At 42.2% G+C, this 10,587-nt stretch overlaps 1 protein-coding gene across 4 annotated transcripts in view; it reads left to right on the top strand.

The window, feature by feature from the left end:
- Positions 1 to 10,014, top strand: part of DOCK8 (dedicator of cytokinesis 8) — a 243,967-nt gene extending 233,953 nt beyond the window's left edge. For 3 of the 4 annotated variants that reach the window (XM_039461450.2, XM_039461452.2, XM_074394724.1), the window contains 2 exons: positions 7,704 to 7,874; positions 8,657 to 10,014. In XM_039461450.2, the coding sequence (XP_039317384.1) occupies positions 7,704 to 7,874; positions 8,657 to 8,717 (232 nt within the window). In that variant the 3' untranslated portion in view covers positions 8,718 to 10,014. The remainder of the gene's footprint in view (positions 1 to 7,703; positions 7,875 to 8,656) is intronic. The other variant, XM_039461451.2, reaches the window with a different exon arrangement.
- The last annotated feature ends 573 nt before the right edge of the window (positions 10,015 to 10,587 follow it).

Consider the following 10,587-nt stretch of genomic DNA (forward strand, 5'->3'; position numbering starts at 1 on the left):
TTTGTTGCCGAGAACTAATAGCGGAAACATTTGCTTGCCAGGCCTGCTGCGTCTAGTGCCACCACCGGACAGCGACCCTTCTGACTCAGCTGTAGTGGAGGCAGAAATAGACATAGAGAGAATCCTGGCAGCCTGACTTGATGCAGCCAGCACTCACGCAGCCAGTCCTGGAACTCCTCAAACTGTTACCAAGCTGGGGCCTCAATCTGCTTCTGTCTTTTCCTGCAATCATAAAAAACACCTCAGGAGTTCAGAAGCCAAGACAGAGAGATACAATGTTCTGTCTTCCCATTCTGCTCCCCTACACACCCTGACCATTTAGGTTTTTAAATTTTCTTCTTTATACTTATCTGGACTTTCTTATTCCTATAAAGACTAAGTGATGTTAGATTTGTTTTTGTATTTAAGTAAAAGATAGTGGTACTCAATTGGCACAAGTTACCGCTTGCCTTTAAGAGAAGTCATTTCAGATACACCCTGAAAGGGTTCTGCAACGTATATGTGGGCATAGGGTCAGAAAACAGGGTGTTGCGTGGTGGTGTTTTTAAATGGGAGTTGTGGGTCTATGGAGAGGAAGGAGAAGGAATTTGTCTGAGTCACCAAAGGGCAACCAAATGTGTAGAGTGTAGGTGGAAACAGAAGCAGTAGTTTTAACTTGAGACCAAGGCCATGTGCCTGGCTTATTGCTGGAAATGGGGCAATGGCTTTCCTAGGCAGTATATGTGGTATTGGGGTTAGGAATATGGGCACCCAGACCAGATTGCCCGAGTTCAGATTCCATTCTGCCTTAACTAGATGTATGACCTTGAGTAAGTTACCCACCCTCGGTTTCCCCAGATGGAAAATGGGAATAGTAATTGTAAGTACCTCTTGCAATTAGTGTCAGAATAAAATGAGTTAATACATGGAACTTAGAATAAGACTTTGGACATACTAAGTGATCAGTAAGTGTGACACTCAGTGTGGCAAACAGGGAACTGATGGATTTGAATGGGAAATAGAGAATTAATGCGACTTAAATAGAGAGATTGTCTATCCATGATTTGTCTGTCTCTATAAAGTTTGAAAGACACAGTGGGGCTGATGAGACATTGGCCCGGGGGCAGCAGGATTCTGGGTTCATATCCAGCTGTGCCGTCCCACAGGCATGTGACTGGACGGGACACTTCACCTCTTTGCATGTTAGTTTCTTCAACTATGAAATAAAGAGGGCCAGGCACAGTGGCTCACACCTGTAATCCCAGCACTTTGGGAGGCCAAGACAGGTGGATCACAAGGTCAGGAGTTCGAGACCAGCCTGGGCAACATAGTGAAACCTTGTCTCTACTAAAAATACAAAAATCAGCTGGGCGTGGTGGTGTGCACCTGTAATCCCAGCTACTCAGGAGGCTGAGGCAAGAGAATCACTTGAACTGGAACCTGGGAGGCAGAGGTTGCTGTGAGCTGAGATTGTGCCACTGCACTCCAGCCTGGGCTACAGAGCGAGGCTCCATCTCAAAAAAAAAAAAAAAAAAGAAAGAAAGAAGGAAAAGAAATAAAGGGACTAGAATACAGCATCTTTAATAGTCCATCATTCTCATATGGTACAAATAGTTCATGTACTTAGACCGTGTCTATTGGGCATAATAACACCACCATGTGCTCTGGCTTTAGCTGTGTGCAGGGACTGTTCTGAACATTTCATATGTTTCAACTCATTTCATCTTTACATTAATTTATGAGGTAGGCTGTTATCACCCTCACATCGCAGATGAAGAAACTATGACATTATGACATGGAGAGGTTAAGTAGCTTGTTTAAGGTTGCAAAGTCAGTAAGCAGCAAAGCAGGATTCAGAGTTGAGCACTCTGGCTCCAGAGTCCATTCTCTTAATTGCTGTGCTGAGCTGTTCCCTCTGGTAACTGTATTTAGTTGCTAGTAACAGAATACGAGTAAGAGTAGCTTAAATAAGAAATGTATTTTTCATCTGGGCATGGTGGCTCACGCCTGTAATTCCAGCACCTTGGGAGGCCAAGGCAGGTGGATCACAGGTCAGGTGTTCAACACCAGCCTGGCCAACATGGTGAAACCCCTTCTCTACTAAAAATACAAAAATTAGCTGGGCATGGTGGTATGTGCCTTTAATCCCAGCTACTTGGGAGGCTGAGGCAGGAGAAATTGCTTGAACTGGGACCCAGGAGGCGGAGGTTGCAGTGAGCTGAGATCGTGCCACGGCATTCCAACCTGGGCTAGGCTACAGAGCAAGACTCCGTCTCAAAAAAAAAAAAAAAAAAAGAAAGAAAGAAAGAAAAGAAAAGAAATGTATTTTTCTCTCACACTAAGATTGGAGGTAGTTGATGCAGAGCTATGTGGTGGTCTTATAAAGTCATCAGAGACCCTGGTTCTTTTCCATTTCTTTGCTGTGCCATCCTGGTTATAGTGTACCCATTCTCATGGTCATGATATGGTTGCTAGGGATCCATCATGACCACATCTGGGCAAGTATGAGGAAAGAGCAAAAAGGTATGTCCCTTTCCCAGTGACTTTTCCTGGCTTATCAGCCATCCCTACCTGCATGGGTGGCTAGGAAATGTAAGTTTCCAGGTGGCCACACTGCCCGACGTTCTGCTAGTAGGGAAGAAAGAGTGGATATTGAGAAAACAACTAATAAATTTTTTGTCACACTGAGGAACCAATGTGTGGGCTGTGCTGAAATGAGGGGGGCTAGGCTGGGTGCAGTGGCTACGCCTGTAATCCTAGCACTTTGGGAGGCTGAGGTGAGCAGATCACTTGAGCTCACAAGTTCAAGACCAGCCTGGGCAACATGGCAAAACCTCATCCCTACAAAAAATTAGCCAGGCGTAGCGGTGTACCTGTAGTTCCAGCTGCTCGGGAGGCTGGGGTGGGAAGATCACTTGAGTCCACAAGGCACAGGTTGCAGTGAGCTAAGATCATTACACTGCACTCCACCCCGGGCAACAGAGCAAGATCCTGTCTCCAAAAAAGGGGGTACGGGGACACCAAGAGATGCAGAGAGATTGAGAGCTACATGACCACTCTCTCTAGGAGACCTTAACTCTACACATAGAGACCTCGAAACGTTACTGTCATCAAAAGCCAGGAATTCTTTTCTGGAGGTACAACTTCCTGCCCTTTCTAATCCCTATCAATCTGGTTTCTGTAGGACTGTGACTGCTAGAAAACTCCAGGCATATTTGTTCTGAGAAAATAATCGTATTCAGTGAGTTTACCAACAAAGGGAGCATCAGAGGATGTAAGGGAAGTCTGGAATGGTTGTATCGCTGAGAGCAACACAGCTCAGATGTTTGTGGACCTGAGAGAATGTTACAGATAAGATCATTTTTAAAAAGTTGTTTGCGGTGTCGTTTTACGATTTTGTATACATTTTCCAAGAGAGATGGCTATTCTCTAGGAGGGATGTTAGCACGTGGCCCTCCTTAGCTTATGGATTTAAATTAACATAGTAGAAATTATTTCAATTTTTATCAAATAACCTAAAGAATATAACCCAAATGACTGAGAGGAAGAAATATAGGAAAAGTATATAAAATAATTTTATGCATTATAAAAGTTTAAAGATATAAAGTAATATTACTATATAAACCTATTTTTTTGCTCCAGCTATTAATATATTTGTCTTTATAAAACACCACAGTTATTTATTGCTATGTAACTAACAACCTCAAAATTTTATGGCTTGAAACAACATTTAATTATTATGCATGTGGTACGTAGTAACTTTTGCTTTCCTCATTTCTACTCCTGATATTTGCCTAGGATGTGGTCATCACGGCTGGGGCCCTAGCAGCTGTATTGTGGCCATGATAATGGTTGTCCTATAACTTGGGGTTGGCTGGGATCAGCTTGGTGGTTTTTGCTTGGACTCTCTCACTCAGTTGCACTTAGACAGTGGCTAGGACTTGAATTACCCAAAGGCTTCCTCATACATGTCTGGTGTCTGGGCTGAGAATATTCAAACAGCAGGGGCACCTTCTCTCTCTAATTCTCTTTCACTCCACATGGTCTCTCCTGCATGACAGCTTCAGGGTAGCTAGACTTGTCACAGGATGGTTCAGGACTCTCACGGTTCAGAGAGAGAGAGAGACAGAGGACATATTATGTTTTATTAGCCAGGCACACAGTACCACCTCCACCACATTCTGTTCATTGTGGCTGTCACAAAGAACCACCCAACTCTTGATGGAGGTATGGGCAAGGTTCTAGGAGAGCACATTCTTATGGTCATTTTTTTAGAAAATACAGTCTGCCACACTCCAGAAGCATCAGTCTGCCTTATTATCACAGCCTCTCATTTAATTCTCTCAACAATCCTGGGAGATTATGTGAGCTTATTATCCCCATTTTCCAGACGTGAAAATTGAAGATTTTTATGGTTAAGTCATCCTGCTAATGAGTAGCAGCTGGTTTCAACCCAGTTCTGTCTGCATATCAAGCATTTAACTCACTCAAGGGCACATGGTAAACAATCAGGATGTATTAGCTAGCTAGTACTACTTCTGCAAACAAGGACTAAGGAGAGTTTAGTTAATTATACCAAAGATGTCGGAATAGACTTCCCCAAATTAGCTGTTAGCTTTGGCAGGCCTCATCCCACGTCCTGTAGTCTGCCAGTGTTATAAACTTGGGCCTTGAAGTCATCCTGCAACTGATTTTATTTTACACATGGTGTTACTTGTAACTGTTAGTTAAGAAGCAATAAAAAGGGGTGATATAGATTTCTCAGGATTCAAAGGCTGTATACTTTCCCTTCTAGTTCTTCCCTAAAACCTTTAATATGTAACCTTAGGTATCCTATAATTTGCTTCAATTAATGTCAGACTTAAAAGGTAGGTGAAAATCTGGTTAAGGGAGTTCTTTTGGATTCTGTGTGAGTTAAATAAAGCAGGTCCTTCCTCTAAAGCAGACTAATTCCATGATGAAGCTGTGGTCGTAGGTTTATTTTTGCCTAGCCAGGTAGCTTTTCCTTGCCACATGCCATCCTCTTCCTCTTTGTTGTCCTGAAAATGTGTTCAGTGTTAAGAGGATTTGATACCAATGTCTCGGTATCTCCATAACTTATCCCAAATCTAATACCACTGTTAGGAAAATAATATAGGCACATGATCACCCAGATCTTATTTATTTGAAGGATAATATAATTATTACTAACTAGTGCATGTTAAGTAACTTACAGCCATTACTCTGTCCCTTTAAGGTTTGTTGATTTGTAAGTTCCCTAGGGTAGAAGAGTATAAAACCAAAGGCAAGACTTTATCATTTTTAAATAACATGACTTTCTTCTTTGGTGTGTACCATACTGTGTAGGAGACCTTGGTTTAAGAGTCCACAAGTCAGATCACCAGGATGAGTTTTTAAGATTTTCTCTTTGTCTTTAATGTTCTGCAGTTTTGTCATGAAGAGGCTGGGTATAGATCCGTTGTTGTTCATTGGAGGGTTTGCATCTCTTTTCAACTCTAGAAAATCATCAGCTATTATCTTTTTAAATATTGCCTCCCTCTCATTTTCCATTCCCTTGGAGATTCTGTTAGATGTGGGTTGGATCTTTCTTATATCTCCATGTCTCTTGACCAATTTTTTCATATTTTTTATTTTTTAAATCTCATTGGTGATTTCCTTGGATCCGTCATACATTTAATTATCCAGTTATGTCTAGTCTATTATTTAACTTTTCCATTGAAGTTTTTGTCTTTTAACAATTCTGTGTGTGTGTGTGTGTGTGTGTGTGTGTGTGTGTGTGTGTCAAGGTCTGGTTCTGTCACCCAGGCTGGAGTGAGGTGGCGCAATCTTGGTCACTGCAACCTCTACCTCCCGGGCTCAAGCCGTCCTCCCACCTCAGCCTCCCAAGTAGCTGGGACTGCAGGCACGCACCACCATACCCAGCTAATTGTCATATTTTTTGTAGAGGTGGGGTTTTGCCAAGTTGCCCAGGCTGGTCTCTAACTTGTCAGCTCAGGCAATCCAACCACCTCAGCTTCCCAAAGTGCTGGGATTACAGGCATAAGCTACCACGCCCAGCCTAGTTACAGCATTTTTTTTTTTTCCTAGAAGTTATATTTGCTTTTTTTCTGAACTTTTCCTAGTCTCTTTTTTCATATTCTTGTTTTTATCATGGATTTTGTACCTTTTATTTATTTATTTTCTTCTTTTTTCTCTAGTCACATGGTTTTTTCTTCTTTTTTTTTCTAGTTAGGATTTTTTACATTTTACTACCTCTGTATGTTAACTTTGGTTTTTTGCATTGTTCTATTATCTCGAATTCTTATTGGACTAATTCCTTTCTTTGATGCATCTGTTAGTTTTCTCTCATGATAGCTGGTTTCCTCACATGGTTTGTAACTTTTTATTGTGAGCTCATCTTTGGCGGGAGTGGCCCGTATGTCCTGCTTGAGAATGTGTTCCTTTAGAGCAACTTTATGTTGGTTTGTTTGAGTCCTAGCAATTTCAAGAATCTTGGATTAACTTTTATTTTCTCACATTGAAGCATATATAGTCAAGGAGTGTACCTTTGTAACTTACACCATGTGTGGTGCAAGCCTAGAATTTCCATTTCTCAAGATGACTTTCTTTCCCATGAATGGCCCTAAGCTGATAGCAAGTTTCCATTCTGCCACTCTAGACAGCTTGCAGCATTTTTCTAAACCGTCTTTCATAGATAGGGTAGCTTTTCAAGGCTCTGGACCATATGCAGATAGCATATCCAGAATCTCCCTTTGCCCTGGCCAAGGTCACATCACTAATCTTGTGTGAGCTTTGAAACCCCATCCACCCAACCCCTAGACCTATATGCAGTCCTAAAACCTTAATGGGCAGTCCTAGTCACAGCTGCCTTGCCACCAGCTCCTGCCATCACTCTAGCTTTTATTTTTCTCTTTCTTCCTGGCACCTGGTGTTCCCCTGTCTGTTTCAACAAGTTTTTGTTGTGCTTTCCTAGCACTTCCACGTGTGTGTAGCAGGAGGGGGCTGAATGGCACCTGCCCTGATGCTGTGTTGCCGTAAATCACAGTGAGCTTTTTGTAAGTATAACAGCTTCCATTCTTGAGTTTGATTTTAAGATCTACCACTTCCTCACAGTGTTCTCTTGGGCAAGCATCATAACATTTCTTAGTTTCAGGAACAAAATAAAGATAAAAGCTGACTTTTTAGGGCTGTTAGGAAAATTAGACAGATAATGCATGTAAAACTTATTGAAACTTCTTCTGGCCCATAGCAAGTCAGAGGTTCTCAATTCTGGCTAGGTTGGCTTCCGTATCCCCTGGGCAGCTTTTCAGAATTCGACATTTCTGGGCCAGAAGCGATGGCCGGCACTTGTAGTCCCAGCTACTCAGGAGGCTGAGGTAGGAGGATTGCTGGAACCCAGGAGGTCGAAGTTTGCCATGAGCTGTGATCACACCACTGCACGCCAGCCTGAGTGACAGAGTGAGCCCCTGTCTCAAAAAATAATGATAAAATAAAGTAAAAAGCAGAGATTTCTGGGTGCTACCCCTCAGCAGTTGTGATTCATTAAGTCTGAGATAGATCCTAGAAATCTGCCTTTTGAAAAGCTCCGCAGGTAATCCTGGTATGCCACCCAGTTTGAAAATGCTCTTAAAGTTATTCAAAAAATCTTAAGTCGTTTCATTGTTCTCAGATTTCTAAGCATTTCAGAATCATTTATTTCTCCCACACTGATATTTTCATCTCAGATGTGGTGAAGCCGTAGAGAAAAACAAGCGTCTCATCACACCAGACCAGAGGGAGTATCAGCAGGAACTCAAAAAGAACTATAACAAGCTAAAAGAGAACCTCAGACCAATGATCGAGCGGAAAATTCCAGAACTCTACAAGCCAATATTCAGAGTTGAGAGTCAAAAGAGGTAAGAACAGGGCAGAAAAGGCCTCTTCCTGGGGGTTCAAGGGCAGCGCATGGGACCCAGCACCTCAGGGCATGGTCTGCTGCATTTGAGGAGCTACAGCACCTGCGAAGGGTGGGAATGGGGCCTGGAGTCAGAGAGGCTGCCAGGGTGTGACCCTTTCTGCCTCCGTCCTCCCCATCCCTGTTTCTTGACCTCTCCCAGACACCTTGGTGTTGGTCCTGTGCCAGTGGTCTTCTCAGGGATGAATTACGGCCTGTGTTGGGTTTGTGGTTAGTTTGATTGGTTTCTCTGTTTGCTTTGGCACAGTGTGAAGGAGTCACAGACCTTTCAGTTATTATTTGCTGAGTTCTCTGTGACTGATATCCATTTGTACCAGGTAATCCACCCCTAACCCTTTCTAAAAGGCTAGTTGATCTTTCTTTTTTTTTTTTTTGAGACGGAGTTTCGCTCTTGTTACCCAGGCTGGAGTGCAATGGTGCGATCTCGGCTCACCACAACCTCCGCCTCCGGGGTTCAGGCAATTCTCCTGCCTCAGCCTCCTGAGTAGCTAGGACTACAGGCACGCGCCACCATGCCCAGCTGATTTTTTGTATTTTTAGTAGAGACGGGATTTCACCATGTTGACCAGGATGGTCTTAATCTCTCGACCTCGTGATCCGCCCGCCTCGGCCTCCCAAAGTGCTGGGATTACGGGCTTGAGCCACCGCGCCCGGCCGCTAGTTGATCTTTCTTACTTCTGTATGCTCTCTTTCCCTTTCTTCCCTCTCTTTTCTTAATTTCAGGGACTCTTTCCACAGATCTAGTTTCAGGAAGTGTGAAACCCAGTTGTCACAGGGCAGCTAAGAAAAGCCATCTTCATTCCTGGAGACTGTGGCCCTGCAACCCTGGAGAAGGACTCACTGGTACTTAAAAAATTGGGACATTTGCCACCCGGGATCAACTGTACATTCCCTGACCAGCCAGCACTCTGAAAGCTTTAGGATCCAAGGAACCGTGGAATGATACCCAAATGGACTCTGACCAGATTTTTGCCATACTGGAGGATGGCAGGGTGGAAGATGGGTATTCAGGCATGATTGTATATTTATTTAATTGTGTTTTTTCACAATGTACCAAACAAGGCATAAGCAACTTCTCCTGCTGAGAAGGAGAACTTCTCCTGATCAATCACTGCCCATCTGAGAGATTATTTCCTCTGGCCTATATTTGATTTATAGGAGTAACTCACATTGCCTGAGGAAAAATGGAAAAATTACCCACCAGTCAATTCAAACTGAACTTCACTCTTTATAGGAAGAGCAAGTGAACTTGTAGGAGTACAAAACATTTTCAATAAATCTATGAAGGGAAGCCTTAGTACAATTCTAAAAATCACGATGGTTGGAAATTTGGGTGTAGATTAATTATTTGTGAACTGGTTACCATTTTGGTAATGGTGGAGTAATTGTTGTATAGTTATTTTTGCTTTGTTATTACTGTTAACATGCATTTTTAGAGGAATATACTCAAAGCATTGATGGAGGAGATACATGGTACTTGGAGCAGTCAGCCAAAAATTACAGATACTGCTTTTACTTAAATGCAAACAATCCTCCTATAATGCTTTGCTTCTTTTTTTTTTTTTTTTTTTTTGAGATGGAGTCTACCTCTGTCTCCCAGGCTGGAGTGCAGTGGTGTGATCTCGGCTTATTGCAACCTCCACCTCCCGGGTTCAAGCAATTCTCCTGGTTCCGCATCTCAAGTAGCTGGGACTACAGGTGCACACCATCACACCCAGCTAATTTTTTGTATTTTTAGTACAGATGGGGTTTCACCATGTTAGCCAGAATGGTTTCGATCTCCTAAGCTCGTGATCTGCCTGCCGTGGCCTCCCAAAGTTCTGGGATTACAGGCGAGAACCACTGCACCAGGCCTGCTTTTTTGATGTCACTCTTGCGTACTGTCACTTTTTCTCCTTTCTGGGACCAAGTTTATTTTTCTAAAGCAATAATAGCTCTGTTTTCATTTTAGAACATTGTGCTGCCTGTCAGCATATGTATATCGGCTACAAAATAGATTCAATTTTGACTTCTTTGAACAATGTACTTTAGAAGAAAGATGAACAAAGTTATTATTTGAGAATTAAATTATATATTTTTAATATGACTGATGTCCTTGACTGATAATAAAGATGTAATAAGAATTGCAAGTTAAATGTTTCCCTTTGCAACTCATGTTTTGTTTTTTGTTTTGTTGACAACTCATAATGTTTTGTAAAGCGCTGCAGAGAAAAGAAAGATGCCTCATCCTGGCTTCTATCAAATAATACTATTCAAGGTGGCACCTCTTACGCAATGTTTAACCCTAGTGGTCATGAAGGATGACTTAGTTCGGATATTCCAGAACTTTTTGCTTATACCATCAGGTATGCATGAATTTATAGTCTGAAAGAGGACTTAATAATAATTAAAACTTACTAGTTTAAGTGCTAAACTTTTTTATTTTTTAGGTATTTGGGGAAGAACTCTTTTTAAAGTATATTATACACCTGATTGCTTTTTAAAATGAGTACACATGACATACTTTAATTCCGTATAGATTTAGGCCCTCCTCTTTGGGAGACACTGGGTTGAGACCAAGGTCAAAAAACATTGCCGCTGCCCTCCAAATCATCTCTGTTCCATGAGGAAGATCATATACACGTGTAGTAGCCACAGCACAAAACAGACTGGAA

The sequence above is a fragment of the Saimiri boliviensis genome, chromosome 2 (assembly GCF_048565385.1).
Source record: "Saimiri boliviensis isolate mSaiBol1 chromosome 2, mSaiBol1.pri, whole genome shotgun sequence".
Lineage (NCBI taxonomy): Eukaryota > Metazoa > Chordata > Mammalia > Primates > Cebidae > Saimiri > Saimiri boliviensis.